Source organism: Felis catus, chromosome A2 (assembly GCF_018350175.1).
Source record: "Felis catus isolate Fca126 chromosome A2, F.catus_Fca126_mat1.0, whole genome shotgun sequence".
In the NCBI taxonomy this organism is placed as follows: Eukaryota; Metazoa; Chordata; class Mammalia; order Carnivora; family Felidae; genus Felis; species Felis catus.
In genome coordinates, this window is record NC_058369.1 from 16,355,532 (window position 1) to 16,368,994 (window position 13,463).

Sequence of the window (13,463 nt, forward strand, 5' to 3'; positions counted from 1 at the left end):
AGCTACTTAACTGGTGAAAGTTATTTTTTAAGAACCATGATGTCAGGTGTCTGGAAAAATCCTATGGGCATACAAAACACTGAGAAATATTTATACGAGAAAATCTACAAAACTTGCTAAGAACAGCAGGAGCCTATGGCATTTGAGCCATAACCAGCTCTCATCCCCCCTCCTTAGCTCCGTTTTATGGAACTCTGCTATGAATAAGCGGCCAAGACGACGGATCCCCTTCTCCCCCGGCTAAGATTTCACCTCAGAAGAAGGAGGTAGCTCGTGTCTCTCCTTCCCCAAAGTCCATTTGCAGAAGCCCTGTTCCAACAGGCATGCCCAGGAGGACTGGAGCTCCCTTTCCGCACTTTGCTCCTACTCACAGGGCAGAAGGTCAACCCCAGGCACGGCAGGCTGAGAGCACTGGGGCTTCGGGTGCCCCATCCCAGCTCACTCACAGGACAGAGGTTCCACCTGGGGAAGGGCCAGTGAGAAGCCCCATGGATTCCATCTGTTTCCCGGCGCCCACTCACGGGACAGGAGTTTCACTCGAGGAGAAGCAGGCTGCCACCCCCATCCTCGGCTCTGGTGCAGCAGCAGCACAAACATTCTGCCCAGGGGGACAGGCAGGCTGCAAGGAGGGCACTGCAGCTCTGTCTGAAATAACTGAATTTATTTGGAACAGACGCAGAGAAATTCGTGCCTAAGGGAGTTGTTTAAAACATAGAGATCTTCCTGATTAGCAAGTAAGAGAGGGTTGATCGCTCCGTAACACTGGCCGCGACCAGTGAAATGGCAGACCGGCTGGAAGTTTAACAGAGAAAACTAGTTCAGAAAACTAGAAAGAAAACTAGAGAGAGCCAAAAAGACCATGCACACACCACTGTGCACAAACTATGTCTTCTAGGGAGTGAATGGACAAGGAACTCCCAAGCTACTAGTCCCTGGCTGAATGTGTAGGGGAAAAGTAAATTCCCTAAGCTGTGAAAGCAGTCTCCAAGATAAACACACATATTCAACAGTAAATAGTGAAAATAAAACTGACTAAAGGCGCTTACACACGACCATTGACCAATGAGTGGCTTATGCTGATTCAGGAATCAACCCTAAAATAAGGGGGGGGGTGTGCAGGAATCTGAGCAAGGATATCTCAGAGACTGCAAAATGGAAGGAAAATAGACTTCACAGGATTATCTTACCCAAGTCACTAAACAAATAAACAAATGACCAAACAAACGACATGACCATAAGTCCGGGGTGGGGCCAGGGGGCACAGAACCAGTGTCCAGATTCGCTACAATATATTACCTGTAGTCTGCCTTTCAGTGAAAAAATTGCAAGACATGCAAAGAAATAAGAAATGCACAGGGAAAAAGGCAGATAATAAAAACTGTCCTTCAGGGGACATCTCAATTGAGATGCAAGAAAGGATTCCACAAAATGTAACACCTTTTCGTGATAAAAACATTCAGTAAACTAGGAATAGAGAGAAATGTCCTAAATATGATAAAGGCCATATATGGAAAACCTACAGTGAACATCACACTCAGTGGTGGAAGATTAAAAGCGTTCGCCTAAGATCAAGAACAAAACAAGGATGCCAACTTTCACCACTTCTATTCAACGTAGTGCTGAAAGGTCTAGCCACAGCAATTAGGCAAGAAAAAGAAATAAAGGCACCCAAATTGGCAAGAAGTAAAATTATCTCTGTTCATAGATGGCATGATCTTACCATAAAGGTTTCACAAAAAAGAACCTGTTAGCCATAATAAACAAATTCACAAAAGTTGTAGGATACAAAATCAACCACAAATATCTATTCTCTAATGCATACACTAACAGTGAACAATCAAAAAGGAAATTAAGAGGGGCGCCTGGGTGGCTCGGTTGGTTAAGCATCTGACTCTTGGTTTCTGCTCAGGTCATGATCTCATGGCTTTGTGGGTTGGAGTAAAGTGAAGCCTGCTTGGGATTCTCTCTCTCTCTCTCTCTCTCTCTCTCTCTCTCTCTCTCTCTCTCCTCTCTCTCTGACACTCCCCCACTCTCTCTCTGTCTCTCACAAAATAAACTTTTTTCAAAAATGAAATTAAGAAAACAATCCCATTTACAACAGCATCAAAAAGAATAAAAATACTTAGGAATAAATAAATTTAAGCAAGGAGGTGAAACAACTGTACAATGACAACTATAAAACACTGCTTGAGGAAATTAAAGACTTTAAGTAAACAGAATGACATCCTCTATTCATGGACTGGAAGACTTAATGCAGTCTTGTTAAAATAATATTATCCAACGCAATCTGCAGATTCAATGGAATCCCTACCAAAATCTCAGTGACTTCTTTTGCAGAAATAGGAAAACCTATTCTAAAATTCATATGGAAACTTATGAACCCCAAATAGCCAAAACAATCTTGAAAAAGAAATCCAAGTTGGAAGACACATTTTCTGATCCTGAGGATGGCAGAGCACAGAGGAGTGAAATGTAGGTCCTGGCTGTACCCACCGAAGCCATCTGACATCTGGACTCCTGAGGAACAGCCATCTACTAGTCTCCTTTATACTCAGAGCCACATGACATCAGTGTTCTGTTCCCTATCACAAAGCCTCTTCTGATTGTCACAGACATTCTTTTGACTTCCCCTTCTGGAGTCTGTGTATGACCCTCCCGGTCCCCACATCCACATCCAGGTTCCATCTGGGGACAAAGCCTTCTGCCCCTACCCCGGGGGGCGGGGGGAGGGGGGGCATCACAGGTACATGATGGAGATACCTCTCATCAAGTCTCTTTTGAAAATTTAAATTCTCATTTTTATGAGGGGAAAGTAGGAAAGTGGGGAGAAGAAGAAAAAGCAGGGGAAGGAGGGAATTAAATGTGAAGAGGGGCGAAGGGAGGGGAGAGGAGGGAAGGTAAAAGGGGAAAGGAAGGAGGTGAGGAGAGCATAGGGAGGCAAGGAGAAGGGAAGTGGAAGGAGGGAAAGAAAGGAAGAAACTGAGTCATATGCAGGTAGGAAGATACAGAAGGCACTTGCCTTCCAAAACAAATCGAAATGAACCAACTGAAAAATTAATAAAACTATAAGAAAATAGACTAAGAGGGCTGGGAGAAAAGATCAATATACCAAATCAATAACTTCTATCCTGCAGCAATCACAAATTAGAAAATGTAATAGAAAACAAGCGATTCCACTAATGATAGCCACACCCATTTTTAAAAATACCTACAAAATGGGGTATCTGAGTGGCTCAGTGTTAAGCAACTGACTTCAGCTCAGGTCATGATCTCACGGTTCATGAGTTCAAGCCCTACATCGGGTGTTCACGAGAATTCTCTCCCCTTCCTCTCTCTCTCTCTCTCTCTCTCTCTCTCTCTCTCTCTCTCTCCCCCTCGCTCACTTGTATCCTCTCTCTCTAAAAAAATAATAATAAACAAACAAACAAACCTAGGAACTGACATTACACCATTAGCCCAGGACCCTCTGACCCTTTCCAATCCCTCCCCTCCTCACTAAAGGGGCTCCAGCCTCCCTGGCCTCCTTGATGGGCCTCATGACCTCCTGCCTCCTGGCCTTTGTACTGGCTGCTCCCTCTGTCCCCAGATATCCAGAGAGTTCATTTCCTCACCTCCTAGGTCTATACAAGGGTTGGCAAACTTTTTCTGTAAAGGGCCAGATACGAAATATCTTAGGCCCTGTGGGCCAAGAGACAAAATCAAGAATATTATACACATAGTTAAATAGAACAGAGAAAACAAACTTCCACAAAATATTTATTGATGAAATTCAAAATATAATCACAACTGGGGTGCCTGGGTGGCTCAGTCGGTTAAGTGTCCAACTTCGGCTCAGGTCATGACCTCACAGTTCGTGGGTTCAAGCCCCATGTCAGGCTCTGTGCTGACAGCTCAGAGCCTGGAACCTGCTTCGGATTCTGTGTCTCCCTCTCTGTCCTTCCCCTGCTCATGCTCTGTCTCTCTCTCTCTCTCTCTCTCAAAAATAAATAAGCATTAAAAATATATATATATATAAAATAAATAAAATTAAAAAAATAAAAAAATTTTAATAATTAAAATATGTATATATAATCACCACTGAGTACTATTTTTTTGTCTTTATTTTTTGGTAATACAGGTTTACCAAGGAGAAAGAATGGAGTTCTTTTAAGGGGATACCATCAGTGTTAAGTGTTCCGGATCGTGGAATTGACTGCAAATGCTCTTCTGTAAGAACCACTCTCAGCTCAGAGGTGGCAGGCCAGATTTGGTCTGTACTCAAATGTCACCTCCCCGATGAGGCTCTCCCAGGACACCCTCTCAAAAGCTGTGCCCTCCACCCAGTCTTCCCCCCTTATCCTTTGATGATCTATGCTGCACTATGTATTTCACTCATGTATACATCAACCGCCCTCCCCTTTCACGTCTAAACGTTCCGCCTGTAGGTTCGTCTTGCCACTGCTATAGTCCCAGCCCCTGGCACACGCCTGGCACCTGGTAGGCACTTGATACACGTCTGAATGAAAACACAGAATCGGAGCGCAAGAACGTAGATAACTCTCAAGTGCTTAGAGAAGTGCCTGGCTTGTGCTGTGCTCAAGAAGTATTAGTCACTGTTATTGTCACTTGCAGGAGGGGCCCAAGCATCCGGACGGTGCAGGCCCCAGAGCCGACAAACAAAATTTCTAGCCACCAGCCACCGCCACGTCCTGCCTACCTGCCTGCGGCATCTCCTCTGTCTCCCTGCTCCCTCTGCGGCTCCTAGTCTCTGTCCCTCCACTGGATCCTGCGTCCCCCTCTGGCTCTCTCAGTCTTTGTCCCTCGTTTACAGAGGGGACTTCAGGACCAGCTCCCAGGGCTCCTCGCCCCTCAGGCAGAGGCCCCACTCACTACGGAGATGCCTTAGCTCCACTCTCCTCCATTCTGTCCCCCACCCCACGCCCTCAGTGCCTAAAGATTCTGGCCCCCATGTCTCCACGTGACTAGGTGCACCTCTCTGCTGACCCTTCACTGAGCACTGCGACTCTGCCAGGACACCTGACTTGTCCCTATCTACCCCAGGCTGCCAATTCCCCAGGCCGTACCCCTGCCTCCGCCACCCTGCTCCAAGAAGCTCAGGCCTGATCCCTGCCCCCCAGCTTCTGAGAGCCCCTCCCCCTGCCCTCGGGAAATTTCTCGTTGCTGGGGTACAGCCGCTCTCCCTCGCTGGTCCCCTCTCTAATCCCACAACAGCCCCGTCCTACAAGAGAGGAAATGCCAGGTGAGGGGTCGAGCGCTCTGCCACACAAGGAGGCAGGGGTGAAGCAGGACCCTGGGCAGGGCTGGAAAGGGCTTCTGGCAGTACAGCAGACAGAAAGCGACGGCAGACAGAAAGATGGACAGATTTTTGGGTGAGCGGCGGCTGAGCTGGGACTAGAAGCCGGAGGCCCTCCTCCCCGCCCGACTTCTCCGCAAGACCAGGCGTCAGGGGCTCACCCGGGAGCCGGCTCCCGCCCCCTGGCCCAGCGCCAGCCGTCATCCCCGTGAGGTCAGCCACCGGCCCGCGATTTCGGGGAAATACCAGCTCCTTATTAAAACCAGGCGGTGGTCAGGCCCCTGCTGCTTTCCCAGTAGAAACTAGGGTGTTTGTTCCGAGAGCAACGAGAGTGGGCAGGGCCTGGCCAGCGCCGCGGGCGGGAGGCGGGAGCCGCAGCACCTACCTGGCCGGGGGTCCGGGCGTCCCGGGGAGCCGGGCAGGGGGAGGGGGCGCACCCCGAGGTGTGGGCCAGGGCCGCGGCGGGGGGCGGGGGAAGCACACAGCACAGGAAAGCGGGGCCGACCGGGGAGGAGGGGCGTGGGCTGGTGACCGGGAAAGCACGCGGGAGCCGGCGGGACAGCCCCCCCACCCCCACCCGCAGCGGCTCCGACCGCGGGCGGGGGGCCTGAGGCCCTCCCCTTCCGGGCGGGCGGTGCGCCCCGAGCCGCCCGCCGCTCCCTGCAGGGGGCGCCCGAGCGCCGCGCTCCCGGCCGGGCCGCCGGCATCTGGAGCGAGTTAGGCCGGGGAGGCCGGCGGGCGGCGGCGTGAGCTCATCCCGGCCCGCCCGCTGCGGTCCCGGCGCTGGAAGCGAACGGAACAGAAGCGCCGCGCCGCGGGCCGATCGGGGCAGCGCGGCGGGAGCGCGACTCCGCCCGGAATGTGGGTGCGAGTGGAGAGGCGGTGTTGTGTGTGTCGCTGGCGCGCCGCCGAGGGAGGGCTGAGTCCCGGGAGCCGGCCGCCAGCGTGTGTCGCTGTAGGTCACCGCGTGTCGTGGCTTGTGAGGGTGTGTGTGTGTGTTCCCGTGGGGCAAACACCGCGTGTGACAAGTTACGCGCATCCCAGCACACAGTCGTCATTCTACCAAGTGCGGAGAGGGGAGAGGGCCGGCTGGACCGCACAAAGCTGGGTCTCCTGGCTCCCTGCCACTGATCCCCTTCTCCGTGTGTGTGTGTGTGTGTGTGTGTGTGTGTGTGTGCGCGCGCGCGCACGCAGAACAACGAGCCCGCCCACCGTGCCCCGCAGTGCCGGCGTCCACCTCCCCTCTGCCCACACACAAACTTACCCTTCCCGGTCACTGCCCCAGGTCCCCACCCCTGCATCCTCAGGCCCTCTCCTCCTTCAGGAGGGAAGGAGAGACCACTTCACACCCACTTCACACCGGGGTCACGGTCACGGCTAACAGTGGCACACAGAGACCACACGAGGAGACCTTCGTATAAGAAACTCCTTCCTGTTAGCAGGGCTCCCAAGTGGGAGAACCCACAGGCAGGTTGCAAGGTAGTTAGCAGCCTAGAGAGGTCCCTTGGGGAAATGCGCTCATCCCTGCCAGCCGGGGGGAGGGGGGAGCAGGAGAGGCTGGAGGTCACTGAACCCTGCAATGGGCCCTGGGGTTACTGCACAGGGTCTGAAGGGCCTCCAAGGCCCCAGCACCCCCAGGGCCAGGAGCCAGGGTGGGGAACATGGCACTGTGGCCATCCCCAGACACAGAGTGGGGAGCTGGGGCTAGAGGAGATGTCTCTGAGCATCCAGGGCTCCCCTGACCCATCAGGCTGGTCCCGGCCTTTGACCCTCACCTAAAGGATCAGCTGTGCCAGCTTTGGGTATCTGTAGCCCCAGCTGTGCTAGAGACCTTAGGGGGGTAGCCCTGGCCACCCAGCACCCACCAGCCTTCCTCGCGGGGCTTGCAGCACTGTTATGCTCCCATCCTCTTCCCTTCACCCCACAGCTGGGCAGTGGCTCTGAGACAAGGACCCTGCCTGCAAGATGGGGCACAGGAGTCTGTCCCCCTTCCTCACCAGCTGTTGCCCCTGGGGCCCAAAGTACACGTTTGCAAAGGGTTGGCCAAGAGCTCCAGGCCTCTGAGTCACCTCCGGGCCTCCACGTGAGACGAAAGGATGCCCTGGCCTGGCTACGCCTCCACACAGAGTGTAAACTCTAAAGGGACAGGCATCTACTGTAGCCAAAGGGGTCCTCAGCTCCCAGGACACAGGCTCAGCTCTCAAGACACTGGGGCAAGCTGGGTGAGGGTGTTTTTTGTTGTTGTTGTTGTTGTTTTCAACTGGAATGACTCTGGTTTGTATAACCAGAGCTTCCAAATTACTTAGGAAAACATGTTTGCTTTTTAATTAACATGTGCTTGCAAACAATGGTTTTAATTAAAGTGGGTGGGGGGAGGGAAGGGACATGGGGGAGAATATTTCAAGGAGCTCCAAGTCCTGGGCCAGACTTCTTAAAAATAAAGTGGGAGCTTTGCCCCAAGCCAGCAGAAGCTGGGAGGCCAGGCTCTTTGGGAAGCTCCAAGAACACCCCTACCTGCCTCCACCCCTCTCCGGCTCCTTTGTTGAGAATTCACCCTATTGCTGATGGTTAAGTTGCTCACGTACCTACTGTTCCCTGGGCCCCCTGGGAAGGGGTGGTCTTTTAGAAGGCCATTTTGCAGGTAGATGGAGCGGGGTCCACCAGATAAGAAAGAGGGGACAGCATGAGTGGAGACGTGAGAGTGCGGGCTTTGTTGGGGGAATATTAAGTTTACTGGGGAGGGAGAGAGTAGAGGTGGGGGAAGGTGACCTGTGAAAAAGCCGGATTCCCCAGACTGGTGGACTGAAAGGGTAGTGCTGGACTGGGAGGCACTGATGTCCAAGTCCCAAGGAGATAGGTAGGGGGAGGTGAGCTGGGGCCAGGGATATAGGGGTGGAAGGCTGCTTTGGGCAGAGGGATTGGTGGAGGAAGGGGAGGGACTGTGGAGATTAGAAGTCAGGAGGTGGCCTGGAATCAGGGCCCTGGGGCTTGCTGGTCAGAGGTGGCTGCTGCAGGTTTGGTGGGATCCAGCAGGGGGCAGCGTGGGCCCCCTCATCCTGGATTCAGGATGCACCCAATCAGTGCTCTGTTCAGGAAGAGTGAGAATGAAGAAAGAGATGTTCCCTCCAAGTCAGCTACACTTTCTCCCTTTTCTGACTTTTAGAGCCAATACTGGAGTGCAGCCCAGGGTCAGAGGTCAGCACCGGGATGGGACGGTGCCCCCACCCCCTCTCACATGCAGACAAAGGGAGATTGAGAGGAAGGTTTTGGGGAATAAGGGCACCCACCGCCAAGGCTCGGGTCAGGTGGCCCCTGGCTCCAGATCCCGGGGGCCCCACCAGGACCCTGTTTCTCATTAGGGGCCCTCTAGCCTCCCCCAGTCTGCGCCCCCACATGAAACGTGCCTCCCTGTACTTAATTCATTACGCCAGGCAGGGTGGGAGGCCCAGCGGGTGGGGGTTATTTTTTTCCCCTGAGCTCAGACATTCCTCGCTTTATTATTCTCCACATTTCAAAGCAGCTGTCGCCTCCCGCCGCCCCCCACCGCCCCCAGCCCGAAGCTCAGAGTCCAGAAGGGGCCTCTCCAGGGCTCAGAACGGCAGAGGCTTCCACACCTCCAGCCCAGCACAGGAGAGAGACTGAGGCTCGGAGCTAGAGCTCCAGGACAACGTGCAGGGACCTCCCCCCACAGTCTGCACCTGAACTTACCTCCCCCCAAGCTTGGATCCCCGCTGCCCTGTCACCCTCTTGTAACACTGTCTTCCCTGTCTCTATTCACCCTCTCTGGGCTACCTTCCACACTGGTGACCTCAGAGGCCCCCTCTACAATGCAGAGCCGGCCCTGGCGTCTCCTGCCTGGAGCAGGTGCTAGAACAGCCCTCAGGGGCCCCGCCCTGCTCAGGGCATTAACAAACCGAGCTCTGGCTGGGTCAGCAACCTTACAGAGGGCAAGGCCCATCCTGGATCCAAGGGATCAGCCCAGAGGACGGCAGGGCTGGGGTCAGCCTAGAGAGTCACCTAGAGGCCAGGCCGGGGAGCAACAGTTCTAAGGACCCAGTTTTGGAGAACTAGGGAGGCCCTGGACAAACTGTTGCCCCACATCAGGAAGCTGCCCACTCAGCAGAAACGCCTCAACAGGGGGTGAGTTTCCTGTTGCTGGGGGTGTTCAAGCAAACAGCAGCTCATCAGACTCGCCCTGGAAGAAAAGAGGTTGGCCCAGGTGTCTGAGGCCCCTTCCTGCCCAACTTTGAGGTCGGAACCCAAGGCCGGCAGGGAAGGCACCCATTCCAGATGAATGGAATTAGAGGTCCCTCCTCGCTCACTCCGGGATGGCCAGACGGGTCTGGAAGCATAGGCCGAGCTGTAAGGACAGGACACTTGGGAGCGGGGCCAAGACCAGAGCAGGATCTGGCAAAGGCATTTTCCTTGTCACCTCACCACAGTGTCCTGGCACCTGGGGGAGAGCTGTGAGCACAAGCAGGTGATGGTTGTGTCCTGATGAGTTAAATGCGGTCTGACCCAGGCCCTGGTCCCCGAGCCTGCAGGCTTCAGGGCCTCCACCTAAGAGAGGGACTGTGACCTCGGGGGAAACTGAGGCAGGAGCCTAGGCGGGGCAGGCAACCCCGGGGGTGCTGAGGACTGAGTGCGGAAGCCACTCTTTTTTCCGTTTTAATGTTTATTTATTTTTGAGAGAGAGAGAGAGAGCATGGAGAGAAGGAGACAGGGGATCTGAAGCAGGCTCCTCAATGATGACAGAGAGCCCGATGCGGGGCTCAAACCCACAAACCGCGGGATCATGACCTGAGCCGAAGTCAGATGCTCAACCAACTGAGCCCCCCAGGCGCCCCTGGAGGCCACCCCTGATACCATCTCGCCGCTGCTGACCTGAGAGCCAGGCATGTCCACCCTACGTGTGGGGCTTGATGACCGGATCCTGATTCTTCAGAGGGTCAGAGTCACTCTGTGATATGGCCCTGGAGGGTTCGCGCCTTCCACCCAAGCCTAGGGGCCCAGGGCCTGCCCACACCCCCAGCTCTACTCTTCAGACCTACCCCAGGGACCCCCTTACTACAAGGAAGGCACCCTCTGGGGCATGGACTGCACAGAGCCTGAGCTCCTGAGAGACGGAGAAGCTATCAGTTAGTCCGGAGCTGGCTTAACATGCGGCTGTGGATCTGGGTGTATCTCCCTCCTGGGGGCTCCCAGCCCTGGGCCCCTTTACTCAGATCAGGCCGTGCAGAGGGAACCCCTGAAGCTCCTGGGATGTGCTCAGCTTCCCCCCTCATCTGTCCCTCAGCCCTGAGCACTGTTTCTCTTCCCCGAGTTGGAAACCATTGAACATGTGCCGTCCTGTCTCTGCAGCTACCATCCCGCCCCTGTGCTGCAGCTAGAGACAAGGGGCTGTGGCCACTGGCTTCCCACTCCCAGCTGCAGGTGGGAACAGGTATAGGCATCCAAAGGTTTGGGGACACTCCGAATCACAGGGTCCCAGAGTCTGCAATGAAGGGAATGGAAGCGTCCCCCCCCCCCAACCCTGTGTGCCCCCTCCCCCAGCCCCGGCCCCGTCAGTGCCCGTTTGTCTTAAGGGCTCATCTGCACTGCCCCTGCCAAGTCTCCACTCCCTGCTCTGTTCCAGCCTCTGTTCCAGCTGGCAGGGCCAGGCCTCTGTTAGCCATCACAGAGGGAGCACAGGCATCTGATGATGACAGGACAGGTGGATGAGTGAATGAGTGAATGAATGGATGGATGGATGGATGGATGGATTACAATGAGCCTTAGACCTAGAAAGGCTAGGCCTCATTCAAGGGTTTCTTTCCAGGGGTTGGGGGAGATGTCGATTGCAGATTTTTCTCTGTGAGATTTTCTCAAAACCTAAAAATTGACTTGTAAGGTCTTATTTTGCCAACTAAAGACATGAAAACAACAGCCACCAGCTACCGTCAGCATTGTTTGGTAAACAAAAGGATATTCTCAAGACAAAAAAAAAAAGGAGGCCACAGGAGATCTTGGAAGAAAGACAAGCAGGCCTTAAAGATGGATAAATTGAGCTTCATGGAAAGGCCATGGGCCACCAACATGGGCCTTACTTTTTTCTCATGAAAACGTTCTTGGATATTGTCACAAGCTGGGCCCTGGGGCTTGGGGACACCCCAATGCTTCCAAACTCTACCAGCACAAGAACCCCTTTAGCAGCCTTCCTGACTAGAATGGGTTTCCCTGTGCTTGCACACTCCTTGGGGCAAGGTGCTCACTACCTCTCCCAGTTAGCTCCAGAGCTGGGGCTGCCATTCTGGAGCACCTTTAAGTGGCTTCTAGGCTTACCATGGAAGGAAGGGAGGGGAAAAGACCAGAAGACGAATGAAGTGAGGTAGAAGAGATGCTGAGGGGAGGGAAGATCGAGGCCTCCAGACCCAGGGTATGGGACTGGTGGGGGAAAAGGGGAGCTCATCATATTCAGCTGGAAGTATAAAAATCAGAAAGTTGGCCAAGACCTAAGACTTCCCAAGGACCACTGTCTTCCCATCTCTGGAGTTCCAGAGTCTTCCGACATTCCACCCCCAATCCTCTAGAAAGGCTCTGGCGTGCTCATTCCCACCAAGACCTCCCCGGATAGGTGGGTGAGGTACCCAGACCTATAGGCCAGAGAAGGGAACACAGATTGGAAGAAAACTGTGGAATCCCAGGAGTCCTCAGCTAGGCAGGGGAAGAGGGGGCTGGCAGGGGCCCCCTCCCAGCCCTGACCTTCTAGGACCTCCCCTGTCGGAGGGGCCCTGGGCCCTGGCTGCTGAGACCGGAGGGGGCATGTTGGGCGGTCGGCCCCAGGGAGCCTCATGTACACACACTCACACACTCCCCACATTCCAGCTGTGCTCTGTCAGTGTTTGGGCAAACCAGGATTGTGCGGCTTTGGGAAAGCGGGAACAAATAACCCCCAAACTTGGGTGAGGGCGGGCCTGGGGCTGGGTGGAAGGGACCTGGGAGAACCCCAGGGAGCCTCTTCTGTGCCGGGGTCACCGGGTTCAAGGTCTGGGGTTTTCCTGCTGTTCTCTGAGGCGACCGGGCCGGCAGTCCTGGGGTGTGGCTAGGCCGGCACCCACAGGCTCCTCTGCACCCCCTCCCCTCAGCACTCCCCACCACCCACAGCTTCAGGACGGACAGCAGAGCCTCCCGCCTGGTGTCCCCAAGCACATACTTTCACAGCAATGAGGGCTGCCTGTCACACCCGCCACCGCCTGATTTCTTTGGCCTCTCCTCCTATCTCCCCCACATCCTCCCCCCCACCCTGCCTCTGATTTCATACACTCTGTGGCTTGGACCCTTTGACTCCGCCTCTGATTTCTCTTAACATCTTCATCAGCTTTCTGTCGGCCCCTCTGCCGCTGAGTGCTTTGAGCCCTAGTGTCCCCTTTCTCATGCCTGCAGCCTGATTTCTTTCCTTCTCGTGAGATTTTCCTTCTCGTAATATTTGATGTCTTCAAGACCCTGCCCGACTTCATTCTACCTCAGCCTGAGATTCTGACCTTCTCAGCCCCTCACTTAGTGCTATCTGACCCATGTCCCCGTGGTGACCTCACGATCCCTGAGGATGGTGTTTGGAGAGAGGACGCAGGGCGTAGCAGGCTACCAGGAGCCGGAAGCAGCCATGCAGGGACGTCAGAGCAGAGGAGGGACAGTTGGTTCTAGGGTCCTGAGGCTGAACTCTGCCCCTGGCCCCCGGTTTTCCCTGGCTGCCCCACTGACTCTCTGGATCAGCCTGGACCAGGACCGAAACCAGAGGGGAATATTTCTGCCACCTTAGAAAGACCTCAGAGGGGGCACCTGGGTGACTCAGTTAAGCATCCGACTTCAGCTCAGGCCATGATCTCACTGTCTGTGGGTTCAAGCCCTGCATTGGGCTCTGTGCTGACAGCTCAGAGTTCCTTCGGATTCTGTGTCTCCCCCTCTCTCTGCTCCTCCCCTGCTCACACGCTGTCTCTCTCTCTCTCTCTTTCAAAATAATAAATAAACATTAAAAAAAATTTTTTTTAAAGAACAACCTCAGAGATCAGGCTTCAGACCAGATGGGGTAAGTGAGACATAGAGAGACCCCAGATCAGACCCCACCTTACAGGGCACGTGACCAGGCACTTGAGACGTGGAGGGGACCAGGCCAATAAGGGGGCAAACCCTT

The 13,463-nt window shown here is 54.4% G+C and overlaps 1 protein-coding gene across 2 annotated transcripts in view; it reads right to left on the reverse strand.

The window, feature by feature from the left end:
• The window catches only part of PRSS42P (serine protease 42), a 33,121-nt gene extending 27,106 nt beyond the window's left edge, over window positions 1-6,015 (reverse strand). The window contains exon 1 of one of the 2 annotated variants that reach the window (XM_045049317.1): window positions 5,679-6,015. In XM_045049317.1, the coding sequence (XP_044905252.1) occupies window positions 5,679-6,000 (322 nt within the window). In that variant the 5' untranslated portion in view covers window positions 6,001-6,015. Of the gene's footprint in view, window positions 1-5,454; window positions 5,578-5,678 lie in introns of those variants that run through there. The other variant, XM_045049328.1, reaches the window with a different exon arrangement.
• Between the last annotated feature and the right edge of the window lie 7,448 nt (window positions 6,016-13,463).